The sequence below is a fragment of the Podarcis erhardii genome, assembly GCF_964252035.2.
Source record: "Podarcis erhardii genome assembly, chromosome: 10".
Lineage (NCBI taxonomy): Eukaryota > Metazoa > Chordata > Lepidosauria > Squamata > Lacertidae > Podarcis > Podarcis erhardii.
In genome coordinates, this window is record NC_138500.1 from 70,611,081 (window position 1) to 70,632,757 (window position 21,677).

Sequence of the window (21,677 nt, forward strand, 5' to 3'; positions counted from 1 at the left end):
TCACAAGCAGTAAAATGGTAATTAGAATAGCAACCTATCTTGTGGGATGTTGTGACAAAAAGTCGAAGAAAGATTGTAAGGCAACTCTGAAAACTGAGTCCTTGAATATAACCAGGTGGGCATCTCAGTATATTTTAGTTGTGAGTCCCACTGATTTCAGTGAAACTTATTTCCAAATAAAGACAAAGCAAATGAACTTCAGCCCTGATTGTGCATGTGTGCATTTGTATGTTTTTATATATACTGACTTCAGGCCTTTCCAGATTATTTTTTCCTCTACAATATAATATATTTATTTTGTGGGACCAGTGTTGTCTTCTTTCTCTTATGGATATATTACTGGATAACTCAAACTATTTCTCTAGCTGCTGCATCTATTGCTTTTGCAAATGCTGGGTAGGATGTCGTTCCATAACTGCAAAGAACTTTTTTTAGATGTTGCTTGTATGATAAGAACTACACATGGACATCCCATTACCCACATCTGTGACAATGAATGGATTGTTTGATTGTTTACTTATTTTGGAGGCTGTGGGCTCCCTGCTGTGACTTTTGATGGGATAGTGTTTGTCCTCTTGATCATGTGCAAGAGCCTTTGCATTTGAGGTCTAGCTCACACATGCATGTTCACCGCCTGAGATCAAGTGATGAATGGGTAATCTCAGAAGCAGCAGCAGTGATAAACCCTTCAGTTCATCTCAAAGTCAGTATTTTCCAATGGAGCTGGTTCACATATGCACGTGTGAACCAATCTCAAATCTGATTTAAGCAGAATTTATGTCCACATAAAAGTGGTGAGGATCACATCATAAATCTCTTTATATCCAAGATATAACTCCTTTGTGTATCAGGTTGCAAAATCCTCCTATACTAGACACAATGAGACATAACTCTTTCTGTTTTGCTTTCTATTTCCAACAGAACTTCTATGAGAAACCAGCATTCGATTACCCTATGAACCAGCTCAGTGTGTGGCTGATGTTAGCTAATGAAGGGATGCCCAAAAATGAAACTTTCTGTTCTGCCACCCCATCAGCAATGATATTCGGGAAATCAGATGGCGATCGCTTTGCAGTGACACGGGATTTAACACTAAAACCAGGATATGTCCTTCAGTTCAAGGTATGCATCATTACAGCTTAAATTAAGAGAAAGCCAATTGCCCTGACCTTATTCAGTCAAGCATCTGAAGCTATTCAGATAGTGATTCTGAGATGTTTAACTAAATGTTTACCTCTAACAAAACTTTCTCTTCCATTGGAATCCAGCCGTAATCTCTGGCCTTTATATGGAATAGGCCTTAGTCTAGCCACTTTCACCACATTATACATCCCCCCCCCCCAAAAAAAAACCCCCACACAAGATCCTCATCCAGGTTGATTGTTGTAGCAATGTGACTGTAAATATGAACAAGTACAACTGCAGTATACATTTCTGGGAAGTAATTACTTAAATTGGAGAGTGGTAAGGTCAGCTCTTGCAAAGTGTGATGAAAAGACAGTCAAACCATAGTCTAAAAAAATGGTGGACTAGTTCAAGATTTGATTGGAATGAAATCTGAAGGGAAATTAGGGGACTATCAACTCTTGAGTAGGAACAGGAACAGGCTGGGGGGGGGGGGAGTCTGCTACTGCCAGCCCCAGCCCCTTCCCCATGGATGCCACGTTTGCGTGCCATGATGTCAGGCAGTCGGGTGTATTGAATTTTTCAGCTTTCAAATTCCAAAAAGTTGTAATGTGACTTGGGAATTCAAATGATATTCCGGTTAAATTAATATAATTTAGTTTTGCTTGGTAAGTAGAATGTGTGTAAAATTGCATAGAAATTAAACTATTGCCAATTACTTGCAATTATACTTTAAAGTAATTTTATTTTTATGTATTTATTATTATTTTTACTTAGAATTACTTGATATTTTCAGAAGGTAAAATTAAAATTATTTGTTTTTTCGAAAGAAGTTTATGTACTTCTTCATCTAACCGCCCTGAGATCTGTGGTTGAAGGGCAGTCTACAAATTAAGTAAATAAATAAAAACATAGACTTACCAAGCTAAATATTGTCCACAAAAATAATAGCAGGTTTGAATTCATCACACCAATAAAAGCCCCATATTTTAAAGACTTCACTGTAGAAATTTGCAAAAATTTAGTTTCACCCCCTAAAATGACACACCCTAACTCTGCCTCCAGGTTGTGAAAGTACCCCATGGCCTGACTATTTCCTAGCCAGGTGGTGGGACTTGTCCCCTCTTCTATAGTAAACATGTTGATTGTCCCTCTTACATGATCTTCAAGATTTACTGTCACCAGAGCAGCAAGTATTGCAGTCAGGGGAAATGGCAGTCACATCATTCCTGTAATGTCAGAACTAACTGTTAGACGAAAAAGAAAGTTTATGTGCTTTGACAAGCTGCTGTGTCTGAACCCTAATCAAAATTTTATTGAGTTTATAATGAAATCCCATTGTGAATTCTAGGGATCGGCTGCGATAGAATTTTAATGAACTAGCCACAAATACATGATCCTTACATAATTGGTGGATACAGGCACTGAATAATTTACAAACAGAATTATTAAAGACATCACATGTTTACAGGCAGCTTTTCAAATATAATTCCCACCATTCTACAAATAGGGAAGTTGGCAAGGAGCCTGGGGATTTGTAGAATAATCTCATTCCGCTTTGACATTACAGTGACGAAATGCCACGCAACCTGAGAACTGCTTTGTCTCCGTGTTCACTGTGGGTTTTTTGTGACGCTCTCTTTAAAGCACTTCCACTTTGGGGTTACCTACGTGCATCATTTGCTTTTCCAAAGTGGCATACAGCACTGCAAACTTCACAATGCCACTAATCCTGCTTTGGAATCAAAGTCAGTAGAGGTCTCTGAGCCTGAGCCGAAATTCTCAGCCTCCATCTCTTTCTGTTCTACTCTCTGGCTGAGAGTTCCTGTCTCCACAAGTGCTCAGTGCAAGGAAGAACAGAAATTTGTATGGATGGTAATAAAGCAGGGGCTCCTCCAAACAAGCTGGGGTTCATCCTGATTTGCTTGCACAAAGCTTACTCAGATGTTATGCAATATCCACCCTCGATTGAGCATTTGTTTTTATTTGTTTGCAGGCTGGTTACATGACAGTGAGCATCAGTCCTGATTTGCTTTCAGGATATTTATACGTCTTCCTGTTAATCATTCATCCCATAATTTTCAGTGCATTTCCTTCTAAATTTCCTAACCTCATGCTAGGGTAAGATAGTACTTACTATCTTAGTACTAAGTACTTAAGTACTAAGATAGTACTTACTGACGCGGCAGCTAAAAAAGCCAATGCAATTCTGGGCTGCATCAATAGGAGTATAGCATCTAGATCAAGGGAAGTAATAGTGCCACTGTATTCTGCTCTGGTCAGACCTCACCTGGAGTACTGTGTCCAGTTCTGGGCACCACAGTTCAAGAAGGACACTGACAAACTGGGGCGTGTCCAGAGGAGGGCAACCAAAATGGTCAAAGGCCTGGAAATGATGCCTTATGAGGAACGGCTAAGGGAGCTGGGCATGTTTAGCCTGGAGAAGAGAAGGTTAAGGGGTGATATGATAGCCATGTTCAAATATATAAAAGGATGTCACATAGAGGAGGGAGAAAGGTTGTTTTCTGCTGCTCCAGAGAAGTGGACACGGAGCAATGGTTCCAAACTACAAGAAAGAAGATTCCACCTAAACATTAGGAAGAACTTCCTGACAGTAAGAGCTGTTTGACAGTGGAATTTGCTGCCAAGGAGTGTGGTGGAGTCTCCTTCTTTGGAGGTCTTTAAGCAGAGGCTTGACAACCATATGTCAGGAGTGCTCTGATGGTGTTTCCTGCTTGGCAGGGGGTTGGACTCGATGGCCCTTGTGGTCTCTTCCAACTCTATGATTCGATTCTATGATTCTATGATTCTACTTTAAACTCTTTCAATTGTGTGAACCTAGATTTCCAGCTTGTGCCTGACAAATCCTCCAAAAATAGTCTTTAGGGTTTACCCCTAAAGTTGCTGGGGGCAGGGAAGCTCAACAAGTACTAAGGCATTTAGTAGTATTTTCGTAATAGATAAAAATCTTTACAGAGCAAGTTTGCTTGAATTCTTGGGAGGAGGAAGCAAGCTTCATGCATGTCCAAACTCTGGCTGTGAGCAGGTCGAAGTGGGACCATCAGGCCCTCTGTAAAAACCATTATAGCTCACGGTTATAGCATGGTTCATGGCTCATGGCAGCAGCTCTAGCTCCAAACCTTTGCCTGGCATGAATGGGACGGGGTCTGCTTGTTGGCATGTTCAAATCATTTCCACATATCTCTTCATCCAGTTGCCGCCACCACCCCATGCACAATGACAATGAAAAGGGTATATAACATTATCAGGCCCTCACTTGCTGTAAGAGATTTGTGGAAGGAAAAAGTAAGGAGAAGCTTGGATGTTCTGTTCTCCTCCACTTTGCAACTGCTACCTCATTCTCTGCAGCATAGAAGTAACATCCAAGTGGAGGAGGAGAAAAACAGCCCAGCTTCTGGAGGGAGGTTTGTGTTGTGAGAGAGATTTGGGGCGAAAGATGCTGGAAAATTATCTTATCCCTTTCTCTCTCTTCTGCAGAGCTGCAGGTTTCCCTAAGCAGTTTTCAACCTGGGCAGAGACGCCTGAGTTGTATCCACTCTCACCCACCTTTGAACATGTGTTCCCCACCAAAAAAACTTAGCAATGGACTCAAAACATCAGAAGTCATAGAAATATGAGGCTTTAAACATGTGGCCATTCGGTTGGCACAAAGATTGAAAAAGAAGATTCCTAAAACAGTATTCAAGAAAAAATAATTAGTTTTATCTCAGGAACAAAACATGCACTCTTTGTGTTGTGAGAGTCTTCCGGCTGGGAAGATTCACCACATGGAGTTTGGGGAGCTGGAAAGAAAATATTAAGAAAATAGTGGACTAACCTAACAGAAAGCAAAGACTGCAAAGTGATTCTAAGTCCCTCCAAGGAGAATGCGGCCATAACTAGGGGACTTTCTGAAACTGCTTGCCATGTGACTACCAAGCTTGTTTAGGGCAAAGAGCTCTTAAAAGTGGTCACAACCTGCTCAATACAGCCAGTGTGGTGTAGTGGTTAAGAGCGGTAGTCTCCTAATCTGGGGAACCAGGTTTGCGTCTCCGCTCCTCCACATGCAGCCACTGGGTGACCTTGGGCTAGTCACACTTCTTTGAAGTCTCTCAGCCCCACTCACCTCACAGAGTGTTTGTTGTGGGGGAAGAAGGGAAAGGAGAATGTTAGCCGCTTTGAGACTCCTTCGGGTAGTGATAAAAGTGGGATATCAAATCCAAACTCTTCTTCTTCAATGCAGTGTATGGTAACCCTAGTAATGAGCTTGCCTATCTGTATGTTTCCTTGGGGTCCCCAGACAGAAAAGAGGTTTCACTAGATAAGTGGGTAGCGTGATGGGGCAGTGGCACTCCCCTGGCCTTCTGGCAGCTGGCTCTTTGCTGCTTACCAGGAAGCAGAGGGGGAGACATCAGGGAGTTTGGTTTGCAGCAGACACATTTGCTGCAGGAACACTAGATTGGCCCAGCTGGTGCATTTCCGCTACACCTACCTCCCCGCATAGTGACTCAGCTGCTCAGAGGTGAGGTGAGCGCCGCCACCCCACCAGCTGCCACTGGGTTTCACTTGGCATTAGCTGAGTTTTAACCTGAGTCTGGGCAAGCAACACATAACATGGCATGCCATGACTCCTGTCCCTTGTTTTGGATTAGCGCAACTGGGAACTGTTATGCTGAAGACTCTTGTTTTTGCTCTCAGAGGCTTAATAGGATTTCTGAATTCAGCAAACAGCTTCTGATATATGTAAGTCAGATTAGCTTTTTGGTGTGACTTATATTTTAAGCCAGGAGTGGCAACCATTTTGCCCCCTGGGGCCAGGCATGCACAGGTTGAGGAATTTGCATAGTGCAGCATGTTCTGCATAGCAGAGAAGGCTTCATTTGTATTTTTACATTCCCCCTTCTTTTGATAAGTTGCTCACACATTAGCGTAGCATTTCTATAAGGTTAATAGCTAGCTAAATCAAGCTACAGGTATTGCCTTAAGTACTGAGGGTTAACTAATATGCATTGTTCTTCTTTCAGTTGATTTGATGTCTCTTGTTTAACTTTATCAAAAGCATGACTTGGTCTTTTTCCAAACCATTTGCTTACACAAATAATCAAGAGCAGGTTAACAGCTGAAATTCTGAGAAGTAAATGCATAATTGTATCTGAAGTTTTGGAAGGGCAGAATTTGGTGAAGCACAGTTTCAATACTTCAAATGGGCCAGAGAGTTCATAGGTGATACACAAACGGCATCTACCTAAATATATTCTCTTCCCTCTTCCTCAGAACATAGGCACCATGACTGCCTGAAAGTAAAGTGCACTTGCCCATAACATTTATGCTGTTTTTTAAAGGGCTACAGTTCTGTGCACTCACACCTGGACCACCTCCTATATTTTGTGGGAGGTATTTATATCACAAATTTAGGTATGCACAATTAAAATGTATTCAACTGCTCTGGCACAACAAATACCCCTTTTTCAAAAAAGGACTTTTGCCGCCAGGAAAGCGACAGGGAAATGCACCAATAAGTGTGGGATAAATTGTTGAGTGATAGGAAGACATATAACTTCCACGCAAGTAAATCAGAATGAAGTCAATAAAAAGCAAACACCGTATGACCGTGTAAGTTGTGTGCAAGCAAAGGACAATGGATGCTCAATGAATGGGTTGTCTGGACAAGACTCTGAACACTGTAAGACTTACTTCTGAGTAAACATTCATAGGGCTATACTGTACATTTTTGATACTTTGTTTAAGCTGGAATGTTATGGTACTTTCAGTAAATGCTTTCCGATTGGGACAGTGCCCTACAACCCCCTGGAGATAAATACAGAATTAGTATAGAAACCACACAATACCCAATTACAGTGGTTTTCAACCAGTTTGCTATGGTACCCTGGGGTGCCTTGAATGGTGGTCCGGGGTGCTGTGGGCAACACTGGCCTCTGTCCCTCTTTCCTTCCCTCCCTCCTCTGATGCCCTCTTGCATCTCTGCCTCCCAAAGGCTTGCACAGCTGTTTATTGCAGCAGGCAAATGATGCCTCTGGGAGGCACCTCTCTTTGGGGTGGGGGGGGGCAGCTCAGAGACCAGGAACGACAGCAGGGGCTGCCTGGAGGACTCCCAAGGAGAGGGTAGAGGAGAGGAGGCTGAGGGAGCACTCCACAAGGGAGGGTGCTCGAAAAAAGGTGAGAGCCTGCCAGCTCTGCAGGCAAGGGGTGACTTAACTGGGCTCCTGAGCCCCACAGGGGCGACGCGGAAAGAATGTAGTTGGTTATGGGAGCCGTGGACTCAAAAAGGTTGAAAACCTCTTCAGAAACTAACAACATCCCCCTCCAGTTATCTGGAAGTTCTCTGACAGGCAGATTCATAAATGTAAATGAAGACATGAATAGTTAAGAAAAATAAAACACAGCATTACATCTGACATTTGCACTCCCTTCTGATTTTCCACCGTTTCTGTTTCTGATTTTTTAAAATTTATTTTGCAGCTGAACATAGGTTGCACAGATCAGTTCAGTAGTTCTGCTCCAGTGCTCCTTCAGTATTCCCATGATGCTGGCCTGTACTGGTCATTAGTAAAGGAAGGCTGTTACCCAGCGTCGCCAGGGGTCAAAGGATGCGAAGGAAGCTCCCGAGAATTGACTGAGCCAACCGCATATTACACAGGGGACTTTGAAGACTGGACCAGGATTACCATTGTCATTCCAAGATCTCTTGCCTCCAGGTACTGGTTGTGATGAGCTTATGGCGCATGATGGTTTTTTGTTTGTTTGTTTCTATTTTAGGCTGCAAGAATCTGGCAGCTACCTCAATTTTCAGGCTATTGTTGAAGAAACCCCAGAAAAGTAGTTTCTTTATAAAATTAGAACAAAACAAAGCACAGCATTTTATTACTATTTTTTTAAAAAAATCTTTTAGACATGCAAGCTGCAGTAAAATGAAAAGAGCATGTTTCTGACAAATAACATTTTCTTCCTTAGTATTCCCTCTTTCTTTGGGATTATCAATTAGGTCTGGAAGGCTGGTTGGAGAGCGATAAGCCCTCTGAATAAAATAAGCCATATCAATAGGATTAATTTCATAAACAGTTACTCCTGGGTAAAGAAGCAGCAGAAGGGCATTTGAGCTGCTGTGTAATGTGCCGTGTCATTGGCTGATGATGATGAGTGTTAGGAAGACTCTTCTGTGCAGAGCGAGCAAAACTCCGGTTCAGAATATCCAAAACATTCTCCTAGCTGCAACAGAAACAGAAGGTCTAACAATAGCAAGTGCCTACCCAGTACAGAGTAGATGATCCAGTGTGATTTCTTTGGCTCCTACCTCTGTTGTTCCTGAAGTACTGCTGCGAGCACCATTTGCAGTCGGACAGCTGCAAGCAGAAACCAAATGTAAACTTTCTCCTCATTCTTAACAGCCTGACTTCTGAAATATTTGGGGCCTCATGTCAGCACAATGCCACAGCCGGTTGTTTATTTATTTAGGGTGGCGTTCAGCTCAGTTTTACTCAGAGTATACCCATTGAAATTAAAAGAACAGGGCTAACTTAGAGCTATTTCTTTCAGTTGGTCTGCTGTGAGTAACACTTAGCTGAGTGCCACCCTAAATAAAAACCTAACCAGCTGTGGTGTTGAATACCACTTTTCACTCTACGAAACAGCTTTTGATATAGGTGAATTAGTATGAAAAATAGTAAAAATTTCAGTTTAACTACACCCCCCCCCAGCGAGCAAGGTCACAGATGATGAAAGTTGTACCGTAGTCCAACAACATATGAGAATTCACACTTGGGAATAGCTGGGAAACTATGGCTTGTTGAAGGATACCATGGTTTCTAATCCTGGATTATCAACAAACCAGTTTGTTTTGTTTTTCCCCAGGTCAGACATAGAAATAAACTTTGGTTAGTACAGGCCAGGAACACAACCACAAGCAGGGAGTTTGCCTGTATAAAACGGGGAACAATGCTTTCAGTCTCCCCTGTGTGGCCATGTCAGTTGAGAAGAAGGGTGTGGGGAGCATTTAATATTTCAGCTGAAATAGTCCTTTGTGTGGCAACCTATGAGCTCTATCTATTTCAAAGGAACAGATACTAGGGTTGTTAATGCATCTGGAAGGGAAACATGTAGTTGCAAGGGATTTTAAATGGCAATTAGGACAGGAGCTGTATAGAAAGCTGTATTAGCTCCAGAATCCCAAACTACTGTATCCATTATAGATTCAGATGCTATTAGTCATTGCTTTTACTCTCTGGAAGTATGGCAATACTGTAGTATTTTGACAGGTAGGAACGGATTCCTTAGGTTCTAGGAAACAGCACCTTCCAAAACAGTCTCAGTGACTTTTCCAGAATTGAGATGGGCAAATCACAGCCTAAATGCCTTGTTCAAAGAAAAAGTGTGTGACCTAGGTAGGAGTTTATCTTGGGACTCAAGCACGTATGCACATGGACACACTCCTTGTGCATGCTCATTTCATGTGTTTTCCTGCCCCTCTCTTCTCTTTTGCTAGCAGTAGTGGCCAAGATGTTTTGTTGTAATGTGTGTGTGAGTTTTCAGACTGGCTCCTTCTGTTACTGCCTTAACAAATATTTACAGTGCATGGCATGCTGTGTAGCAGGGGGAGCTGGTGTCTTCATGGTGAGAATGTATCAAATAATCAGTGTGTGCTGCAGTTTAAGTATTTTCCCCTTAATTAACCAACAAACAGAAGTGCCAAGTCACACAAAGCCGACACTAACGAGTTTGCTTTGCCCAACACAAATAGCACCAAATCAGTAGCGGCAGTCTGTTTAGCATTATGTTCTGCAAAATAATCAGGAATAGGAAGCAAAATTGAAGCAACATCCCCCAACCCAAAAAGAGTGTGGATCGGCATAATTAAATTCATCCCGTTGCCATTACAGATGGGGTACTGTTACCTCTCTCAATGTGTCAACTGTAACTGTTGTATGTTGACAGATTTACATCCCAGTGCTAAATATATTCCCTTGTAAGTAAGTTCCATTAATAACAATGGAATTTGCTTCCAAGTTTTAATACATTATGGAATTATTTATTATGCTTTTCTCATGAGTCCAAGCCACTCAGAGAAATATGCATAGATTTTGCAGTTGGTTTTCCCAGCCACGTACTGGCCAAGGACCATATATTTAACTTCAGGGATTATACTGCACCTTGCACCACTGACCATTCTCTGGGCTCGTCCAGTTTCATGGCACACATGCCTGATTTGGATTATTAACTCTTAGGAGAAGCTTTGCGCAGAGTAGAGAGTACAGCATTGAACTCGCCTGCCTGTACTACTGCTGCACATCCATATACTGATAAAATGTTTGTATAGTCCCAGCATACATATGGTCAATAACATGGGCTATTTGCAGGACAAATCAGTTGTGCAATTTGGACTACTAGTGTTAGACTTACATATGGCTTAAATACATAAAATCTAATATCTACATGAGTTCAGACTAGGCCTGGAGGCAAAGCAGTCATGCCCAGTGACAGGGTGGGTGGGCACATAGAGCCAGTATCACTCCACCTGGTGGGAAGATTATCTGAATCAGACAAAAACAAATTGCAGCTTCACCTAGTTTCATGAATGGCTGCATTTAGATTTGCTGCACTAATGTTGTTCAATTGGACCACCATCATTTTAATGATTTACAACAAGTTTTAATATTAGTTATATAAGCATATGTTGTTGTTTAGTCGTTTAGTCGTGTCTGACTCTTCATGACCCCTTGGACCAGAGCACACCAGGCACTCCTGTCTTCCACTGCCTCCCGCAGTTTGGTCAGACTCATGCTGGTAGCTTCGAGAACACTATCCAACCATCTCGTCCTCTGTTGTCCCCTTCTCCTTGTGCCCTCCATCTTTCCCAACATCAGGGTTTTTCCAGGGAGTCTTCTCTCCTCATGAGGTGGCCAAAGTATTGGAGCCTCAGCTTCACAATCTGTCCTTCCGGTGAGCACTCAGGGCTGATTTCCTTAAGAATGGATAGGTTTGATCTTCTTGCAGTCCATGGGACTCTCCTATGTACAAATAAATACTATGTACATCTACATTGTGTGCAAGCCATTGCAGACCATTGCCTCATAGTATATGTTTAATAGCAGTAGCAGTGCATGCACATCTTTTTGAAGACTAAATTTATTCCTGTTATCACAGAGTTCTTCTTACTATGTGGTATCTACTTTGAGAGCTTGTGTAATATAGCGTATCTTTCTGGTATTTCATCTAGTTTTCTGCTTTCAATATTTCTATCCATACAGTAAAACCAGATTCCGCTGGATCCAAGAGAGCAGTTCACAAAAGAGTGTACCCCCTTTTGGCTTAGATGGGGTATACATATCAGAGCCTTGTTCCAACTATTGCAATGGGCACGGGGATTGTATCTCTGGAGTCTGCTTTTGTGACTTGGGTTATACAGGTAAGACATTGGTTTATATAGAATTGCTGTGGATATCAATACATAATATTCCGTTCGTTCATTTGACTGTGTTTATATTTGGGGAGGGAACTAAACATTATATTTGGTAACTGTTGGCAGTGTGTGGAGCCTGAAACCATTTTTTCATGCACACGGCAGCTATAGCTATGTGCATGTAGGCATCTGGGAGAATCAGCATTGAGACTGACTGGTTGTTTGGCAAGGAGAGGGAACAGAAATCCAGCCTCCTGCTCTTGTTGCCAAACAGCTGATCAGCTCGCTAGCACAGTTTTTACAAGAGAACTACACACATGCAGGCTCCATAGCTGGATGAGGGATGGAATTGTGTGCCCAGCTCTACCTTCTATATACAAGTTTCCATCTCCAGCTAGGGCTATATTCACATATATTCAGCTTGCTAGACCGTAGCATCATGTGGTTCTTCTTACAAGTTTCTGTGAAAAATTATGTTTGCAGTGCTTTGCTTTTCTTGTTTTCTTTTCCTAAAGAAAAAAATACCCAGAAAAAATGCTGGGCTTCTCTTCTGAGTCCTCAACAACAAACAAATAAAGGTGAAAAGATTCTTGAACAATAGCATCGCCTGCTCCTCCTTGCAACACACTTCAGTGCCAGTGTTCATTTTGGATGTCTTCCACTTTGAGGGGGAGAATTGGTGTCAGAGAGAAACTTAAGGAGCAGGAGTGTGGGGTGTTTACAAAAATGACTAAATGTTATCACCCCTGAGCTTTCTGCAGAAGAAACTAATACATGTGATTCATGTAATGCTGCTTACTAGTTTATTGACCTTTGCTACCCAGCACTATTTCAACAAAGAATCTCCCATATTTTTTTTCTTCCCCATCTTGAAGCCTCACATGGAACCTGTGTATCTAATGTACCTAACCACAGTGAGATGTTCGACAGGTTTGAGAGGAAGCTGAGCCCTCTCTGGTACAAGATAACTGGAGGGCAAGTTGGGAATGGTTGTGGAATACTCAGTGATGGAAAATCTCTTTACTTCAATGGACCTGGCAAAAGGGAAGCAAGAACCGTCCCTCTGGACACCACAAGCATCAGGTCAGTTGTGTATTCTGCTTCTAAAACCTGTGGGCTATACTGATCTTACTTTGCCATTAATTTTGCAGAACAATGAACAAGTTTCAAGTACTTCTCAAACAAACAAGGATTTTGAAGAACTGCTTTTTATGTAGAGTTACAGTAATTTGAGGGATATAAAGTTAAAGGTACCCCTGCCCATACGGGCCAGTCGTGTCTAACTCTAGGGTTGTGCGCCCATCTCACTTAAGAGGCCGGGGGCCCGGGAGACACTTCCGGGTCACGTGGCCAGCGTGACGAAGCTGCTCTGGCGAGCCGGCACCAGCGCAGCATACGGAAACGCCGTTTACCTTCCCACTATAAAGCGGTACCTATTTATCTACTTGCACTTAAGGGTGCTTTCGAACTGCTAGGTGGGCAGGAGCTGGGACCGAAAGGCGGGAGCTCACCCCGCCGCAGGGAATCGAACTGCCGACCATGCGATCGGCAAGTCCTAGGCACTAAGGTTTTACCCACAGCGCCACCCGCGATATAAAGTTACTTATATAAAGTTACTTAGGCTCAAAAATAGCTTTTGTACTACATGGTGAAGCAATGGTATTTAGCTGACCTGTCAGCAGCAGGAGGGAGAGTTGGAAGGGCATGGTGACAGGGAGGTCAGCACTGTGCAAACGCACCAGCAGGATCACTATATGAACTCTACCCGTGCATTTGCATAGAACTGACCTCCCCGCTGGCTTGTCCCTCCCTGAAAGCAACAGTGACCTTATGCCTGGAGGCTAGGTAAAGACTGCTGCCCCACCCTGCCAAAGTGAAATAACATGTTAAAATTCAGAACAAAAATTCTGGCTTTATTTATAACAAACAGTTATATTTCCTTCAATGTGCATTTTGAAGACCAAAGTGCTTTCTTTTCAAACATACAGCAAAATCACGCTCAGCTTGCTTAAGCCCAGTCTGTTTTAAATGCCAGTTCTATTAGGACTGTACTGTATTATATTGTGTGTGGATGATTCTCAGACTTTAGCAAGCTGCATTAGAACAGCCATCAAGAATACTTTGTTCTGTGCCCTTGTTTGCATCAGTGCACAAATGTCACTTGAGGAATCTCTTGACGGTGGTACATGGAAAAGTTGGAAATAGGAGGAAACCAGAGTACAGATTCCAGAGTGTTGGTGCACTGTACTCCTCATGGTTCAGTTGATCAACATTCTGTAATGACCACAGAAACAGAGAGGACAGTTTTATTTAGAAATAATGCTACATTTGCAGCACAACCTATTGAAAAGCCAATTAATTTTGGTACAAAGGATGTCATACCTGAACTGCTGTTGACTACCTGGCCAACTTCTGTATCATCAACTTTTTGTGTCCATTCTCTGCCTTAAACCCTGCAGACCCAGGTCTTTCTATAAAAAATAATAAAAGCAAGCTACTCTTTCCCTTAATTAATGACACCTCTCTATGACAATATGCAGGTGCCAAAATCCTATACAACTGTTAGAATCATAGAATCATAGAATCATAGAGTTGGAAGAGACCACAAGGGCCATCGAGTCCAACCCCCTGCCAAGCAGGAAACACCATCAGAGCACTCCTGACATATGGTTGTCAAGCTTCTGCTTAAAGACCTCCAAAGAAGGAGACTCCACCACACTCCTTGGCAGCAAATTCCACTGTCAAACAGCTCTTACTCTCAGGAAGTTCTTCCTAATGTTTAGGTGGAATCTTCTTTCTTGTAGTTTGGAGCCATTGCTCCGTGTCTGCTTCTCTGGAGCAGCAGAAAACAACATTTCTCCCTCCTCTATGTGACCATGTTAGTGGTACAGTTTCACAGACCTCCATTCCAACATGAAATTTCCAGCATGAATAGGTTCCTGGGGTACTGATGGTTGTATTAGCCTTCCTAAGCAGGCTGTGCATTCTGTCCCACTCATAGTACTGTGATGCTTCTTGCATAACACTAGTTCTGACTGCCAGTGACTGCCAGTCCACACTGACTGCCAGAGGCTCTCTGGGGTTTCACACAGGGGACCATTCCAGCCCTATCTGAAGAAACTCTTTCCAGGTCTGTCCTCAGTCACCTCATTACCTTTCTTGAATGGCTGAGAATTTTGCCTGTAGCATTTCTGTCTTGTGGGCTGCCAATAGGCTGTCCAGACGAAATTTTATTCTATTCTTAATGGCTATCGCTTATGATTTTGTTCTCTGTCTGATCAGTCACTGCAGCCACATATGGGAGCTACCTGACAGCTGCAGAGGCTAGATAAGCATTGCAAAAGGGGTGGGTTTTTTTGTTCCCCAGCAGAGGACATCTGGCTTGTTAGCTGTAACCACCTAAGCTTTCATCTGTGCTGCAGATTCTGCAGCTAATGGCCACAGAAGAGTCTCTCTTATTTTTTTTGCAGACTCAAATCACCACAGATAGACTAGTCTTGTCAAAAAGTATTTTCTCTTTCTAAATCTCTCTATTCCTGAAGTTTTAAAAGACTTTATTTGAAAAAAGAAAAGAAAGAAAGCAGTGCAATAAATCCTGAGAGGGCAGTTGAGGGGCTACAGAAGGACAGTTGATGAGTCAGAAGAGCTCACCTACAGTTGGATACTCTCTGGCTGAGGCAGCGCCAACATCATCCCTCCGCCACGGCCAGGGCTCCAGTGGTGGTGGGGACTGGAAAGGGATATGCTGGAGTCCCAAGCCCTCTTATTTCTCCAACATATCCCCCCAAGTGGCTGAAAACCTGACCTAGCTCCATCCCTGGCCCCACATAGCTGTAAATGCGGCAGAAAGAACAATGGAACAAGTTGTTCCCCTCCATCTTCTTCCCTGGCTGATGCAAGAAGCTGGGCTTAGGCACTGGTTGATTCCGTGCCAAAGAACATATCTGTACCCCTTCACCTGGACCTCCCTTGGCTTGCTTCGTAAGCATATTTAAATCAAAATTTGTAGCTAGACATCATTTCACTCCATAAGGGCAATATGCAGACATTCATTGTTGGTAGTTAAGTTTTTACGAAGTGGTCAAAGTCTAATGGATAGTCCCTGAGGAATTTACTATTAAAACAAAATATATAACATTTGATGCAATCTCAAATGAAACTTTGCCCTTTGACACAGCTCACCACAATCTCCATGTTTATAACTATGTTTGTATTAATTTCCATTTCTACTTGATTATAACAAAACAAATTAATGATATAATATGACTGAACAAAACAAAAAAAAACCCCAGCAAAACAACCTGGTGTGATATTTTAATTAATATGAAATATTAATTAAAAGGTTGGCAGAGGTTTGCACAATAATGAAAAACAGGGAAGTGGCACAAAACAGTCATTTAAAAATTAAGGGAACAAAGGGAAATGGGTTTCTTTGTTACCTGATCCCTTTTGCACCAGGCAGAATGGGAAACAGGTTGGCATAAGGACTGACCTCCCTGGAGAACTTGTGAGAAAAACCACTGCGTCCAAGAAAAGACCATCACCTATTTTTGTATCCTTTGTATTACAGGCATCCCCCCACTTAGGCAGGGGTTACGCTCCGGGCGCTCTCACGCAGAACTGAAATTGCGTAACGTGGGGAGGACCCTCTAAGCACTCTTTACATGCCCCTCTCTGCTGCTCTTTTTCCAACCTGTACCAAAAATACTGTATCCAAAAATATCCACAGCTAGAATTGAAGCTCTGAGGCTGGCAGGAGGCTGGAGAATGTGGGGGGAAGTGGCTGCTGCTGCGCTACCTGGCACATCAGCTGTTAGGCGGGGAGGCTGAGCAGTGTGAACAAACCCCGCTGTGCCTCTGGTCTCTTTGGGGCTTCCTCTGCCCTCACTGATGTCCTCGTGGGGCTCAGGGGGGTGGATCTCCTTGCAAGCCACAAGGACTCTCTAGCTCTCTCCCACCATTTCTGGGTTTGGGCTGAATTTTATATTTATTTCCTGGTGCCATGTGTGAGTGGGTGCTATGCAATGTGCTCTAAGCACCTCTCTGGAGTAGACATTTAATGCGGACAAGTCCTATTAAGTTCAGTGGCTCTTCCTTATTCCCAGGTGTGTAAAGGATTGCAGCCTCACTATAGGATATGTTTGAAAACCATGCATTCATACAGTGGTACCTCGGGTTACATACGCTTCAGGTTACAGACTCCGCTAACCCAGAAATAGTGCTTCAGGTTAAGAACTTTGCTTCAGGATAAGAACAGAAATCATGCTCCGGCGGCGCAGCAGCAGCGGGAGGCCCCATTAGCTAAAGTAGTGCTTCAGGTTAAGAACAGTTTCAGGTTAAGTATGGACCTCCTGAACGAATTATGTACTTAACCCGAGGTACCACTGTATTTTAGAAAAAGAGCTATGTTTTAGTACATAAACTTTTAAAGCCCAGCCCACTCTCCTATGCCAGCTGCTTCTCTCCTCCATCCCCCAACTCTGCCAATTTCCTAGCTACGTGAAGAGGTGAGACAGGGAATGGACTCCTGTCACTAAGTAATTCTAATACCAATAAAATGGAGTGGGGTAGAAGCCCCAGAGGAGTAAAGGGCATCAGACTGCTGTTTAGTGGCAACACTTAAAAGGTGTCCTTTCCCATAAAGCCTATGGCATCCCGGGCTAGTAGAAATTTGAAGCCATTTTAAATAGGAAGAGCTAAACAGAGGTCTATGCAAACTACGTTTTAAAGAGAAATCATGTGCTAGGAAAATGTGTCTGATAATACTATCCTCTAGGCCAGTGGTTCCCAATTAGCTAAGTGCTGCGGACCCCTGTTTTTCAAAAGCCAAGCCATGGGCCCCCTACTTTTGAAAATATGATATCTCTATGGTAGTTTTTGTTATGTGAACGGTGCCACAGACCCCCCTGGGTGGGTTATGCGGATATTCTGGGGTCCGCAGATTACCTATTGGGAACCCCTGCTTGAGGCTTTAACTATGCTGTGTGTGTGGTTTTTCGTCCCCTAAAAGAAATGTTCAACATTTTTGTTAACAGACTAGTTCAGTTTTATGTACAAATTGGAAGCAAAACAATCGGCACAGGCTGCAACAAACCCAGAGCCAGAAATGAAGGTAAACTCGATTTTTATTTAGTTGTAAGTTTTCACATATTTAAAACTGTCTTGTTGATATTGTGTCTTAATTTTTGTGAAAGCCATATGGAAACCCATTATTTTGTCACTAATTTGACCCTAGCAAAATGCCCATCAGTTTGATTTTTGAGGGCAGATACACATTTCACACCTGAGTGTGATCCCTATCAATGAGGCTTGGCCACTAAGGGATACAGTCGATGAAACACTAGGGAAGGGGCTAATCCTACTCCCTGCCCATAGTATCCATTGCTGTCGAATCCTAATACTATCCTTTTTAATAGTTTCCATTCTGGCTTCTATGTCATGCAAGCTGATATGCCTCCTGATGTTGGTGCACATTGTGTACACTGCAATGAGGAAGCTTTGGGGCATGCACAAAGGCATCCATGCGATCTGGAATCTTGTGCAATTGAGATTCCAGATCACGTGGGTGCCATTGCACGTACAGTTGTATGTGAAAGTCTTCCTTTCTGCGGATGCTTGTTTTTGGAATCTGGTCTAAGATGCACACGCTGTGCATGTGTGGCTCTTGCTTGCAGTACCAGTCACCACACAGGAGCAGAGTAAGGTCCAAATCTTTTACTGTTGTAGAAGGAATAGGCTCAGCAAAACAGTTCCGGACAAAGTTACACGAGTAACTCACAATTTATGTGCATTTGACTTTATGCGATTGGCAAAATAATTTAAAGCAAAAGGGGGCGGGCATTCTGGAAAAAAAGACTTTGATAACCCCACCCGCCATTGAACCCAATGTGTTCTGACAATGCAGTTTTTTGCTTTACACTTTGATCCCAGAACATAAGCCCCACATAAGCTGAAGGTCACACAGAAAAATAAGATCCAGCTTGTAGGCTTTTCAGATACAAGCAACTCTCCACTTACACAGGGATTACATTCTGGACCCCTGCGCACATAAGCGAAATGCACTTATGTAGGGAGCCCATTGCAGTACATGCAGCTTCCTGCCCAACAGCTGCTCAGCAGTGTAGCCTGGCAGCAGCAGTGAGAGCTCCTGTGTGCCATTTTGGAACCCTTGGAGTCTTTTTTCCTAGACTTTTGGCTCACTGACATCCTCTTCGGGCTCTGGGGAGGGTCTCCTCACAAGCCACATAGGAATTTCCAGCTGTCTCCCACCATTTCAGGTTAGAATTGGTTTATTCATTTATTTCCCGGCACCATGCATAGTCACGGTTGCGCCCAAGTGGGGAGATGCCTGAACAGATATATACAGATACAAAGTATTGCCGTTGCTCTAAGTAACTTCAGATAATCAATGCACAACGCTGAACAGCTACTAAACTGGCCGCCATGCGTTAATCACAGATATAGTTGGAGAATTGGGCAACTGGCTGAGTTGACCTTGCACCTGTGATCAGCTCACCCATGGGGTGATTTCTGCTCATGAAGGAAATTAACCTCTTCCTACATCCAGCTACTGCAACAGCTTAGGCTATATTTTGCTAGCGTTGGGCTGTGGCAAACCAGGGTGTATGATGGGGCAGACAGGCTTCTGGGCCTGACCCTACTCATACATGGATCCAATGTGTGAGAGCATTTTGACAAAGTAGGCATAAAGATGAATGTACATTTATTTCCTAGCTATACGAACCCCAAACTCTATGGTCTTTCAATTAATGGAGTCACCTCATAAAAACTGAAGTTGGGGGAAGTATTATTTATAGTAACATTTATATTTAATTTTTGCACTGCTCAATTTTTGCTTTGGTTGAGCTCTTTCTCTTTTTGTGCCTGTGTAGTTGAAACAAATAATACTGAATTCTGAGCAGTCAAAACACACAGCACAGCCTCACGTGAAACAATCTGAGCACAAATACTGCTACAGAGAATTGTTATCTGTGTGGCAGCTTTCCTGCTGTTGGTCATACTCTGAGGCCAAATGAACTATGTAAGTAAGGAATAGCACAACAGCATAGTAAGAGCCTGCTGGATCAGGCCAATGGACCATCTGATTCAACATCCTGTTCTCACAGTGTCCAACCAGATGCTTGCGGGAACCCAGCGAGCAGGATTTGAGGACATGAGAGCTCTCCTTTCCTGTGGTTTCAAGCAGCTGGTGTTCAGAAGCATGGCTGCCTCCATCTGTGGTTGCAGAGTCATCATGGCTAGCAGACATTGATAGCCCTCTGCTCCATTTTCATAGTCCATTTTCTCCTCACTTGCAAGACAATTTACTATACAGTGGCCTTGACCACACGAGACAAGACCATGGTACTGTGAGTTTCTTTGCCAGCAGCTGCCGTTGAGAAAGAAATTCACTTTATAGCCTCACAAAATGGCTAGGAAGTTGGGTGTTCACAGGGACGCCTGTCCTCGTCGTAAAAGTAACATCTGGGTGAGTTTTTAGTTCTGTTACAAAAAGCAGAGAAGTGTTCTATAATATCCTCTACCAGAGCCTGTTGACATCCTATGATTTTACACTTTGAGGGCCACTGAATATTCCATATTAATACTGTAGAAATATAACATTAAGTTATCATGGTAAAGAGCTCCTGTCTTTAGGGAGAAATAGGTCAAACATATCAGCATCATACAGAATGAAAATTAGAATGTTTTAAAAGCCACAATTTATCTGTTGTCATGACAGAAAAAGTACTGCATTACTTGAAAAGTAATTGAAGCATTGATTCTTGGCTGCTGCTGGGTTATTAATTCTGCTTGGTTATTAATTCTCAAACCAAGTTATCACAACAGTACCCCTCTGGTTTTTTTATGGGTTTTATGTATATGACCATACACTGATAAAAGACTAATTATGCATGAACTCAAAATTGCATGCATGGTAGATTACAAATTGCCTCTGTGTGATTTTGTGCTTAGTCCCAAAGGCTGGACTCCATTATGCTGCCAGCACCATGGGAACAATCCTTTAGAGACAAATGCAAAACTAACCCCATCTTCTCCTATAACTCTTAAACCATAATGCCCAAAAGCCCCGACTCCCCATGTGATTCCCAGCTCACAGACATCTCTCAGCCTCAGTAATGCTGCCACTTCAAATGTAAATCTCTCTAAATCCTTCCGCAGAGTACTCATACCTGTGAAGTATAGATGCCTCGCTAGTGAGATGCAGGTATTAATTTGTGTTTATGGATTTAAAATCAAATTAGCATTATCAATAATAAATTATTGACAAGAAAACTTGCAGTGGGTATTTGTTTTAAAGAGCAATGGCAGCAGGATTCCCTTGGAGCATCACTATTACACTTGTTCCAGTTCTGCAGCAATATGTTAGAGTGAGGGAATTAATCTCACTGCTTTGTTGATGTGAAAACAGGGATACGGGATAAATGTAATTCAGTCCACAAAGAAAGGTGAACCTACCTAATTTGCACTGTCCAAAACAATATGCAAACCAAAACACAGCCGCACTTTGAAATTCACCATTCAGATTCAACAAAACACGTTTTATAATATGTAGTTTAATTTAATTGATTTTTTTGGTGGGACAAGAGGAGTTCAGAAAAGGTCCAAGTTCTGTGAAACAGGTTAATAGGAGCCAAATCTTTGTTTATGTTGCAATAGATGAAAAGCTTTTAAGTGTGCTGATTTATCAGAAAGCAAATAGTATGTCCAAGCTCATAAGTTTTCATTTTAAAAGAGAGATTTTTTTTTTCAAATCAAGCTTACCTTGAACTTGAACTTATGAAAGTGTTGCTTAAATTTTGTCTTCGGTGTCCGCTGGTGAAGATTGGCCTATGCTCCTAGGTCTTCTGCAGGGTTTTGACTAAATTACTGTATTCCATCCTAATGTACAGGGCTTGTAGTTCAATATTCAAATGACAATGGAATAAGCTGGTATCTGCTGCGAGAATTGGACTTCATGTCTTTCTTAGAACCGCAGATTGTATCCATAGAATTGCCTCGTGAGGCCAAAACACCAGCCACCGCTTTCCGATGGTGGCAACCTCAACATGGTATGTGTTTAACACTATTATGAACCTTTAACATTCCAATTTAGTATATAAGTTTTAAGACCTAGTAA

At 42.5% G+C, this 21,677-nt stretch overlaps 1 protein-coding gene across 3 annotated transcripts in view; it reads left to right on the top strand.

Annotated features, from left to right (window-relative positions):
- RELN (reelin) overlaps nucleotides 1-21,677 on the top strand; it is a 308,114-nt gene that overhangs the window by 213,336 nt on the left and 73,101 nt on the right. For all 3 annotated transcript variants that reach the window (XM_081879038.1, XM_081879039.1, XM_081879040.1), the window contains 6 exons: nucleotides 922-1,122; nucleotides 7,606-7,841; nucleotides 11,388-11,545; nucleotides 12,415-12,622; nucleotides 17,575-17,651; nucleotides 21,451-21,609. In XM_081879038.1, the coding sequence (XP_081735164.1) occupies nucleotides 922-1,122; nucleotides 7,606-7,841; nucleotides 11,388-11,545; nucleotides 12,415-12,622; nucleotides 17,575-17,651; nucleotides 21,451-21,609 (1,039 nt within the window). The remainder of the gene's footprint in view (nucleotides 1-921; nucleotides 1,123-7,605; nucleotides 7,842-11,387; nucleotides 11,546-12,414; nucleotides 12,623-17,574; nucleotides 17,652-21,450; nucleotides 21,610-21,677) is intronic.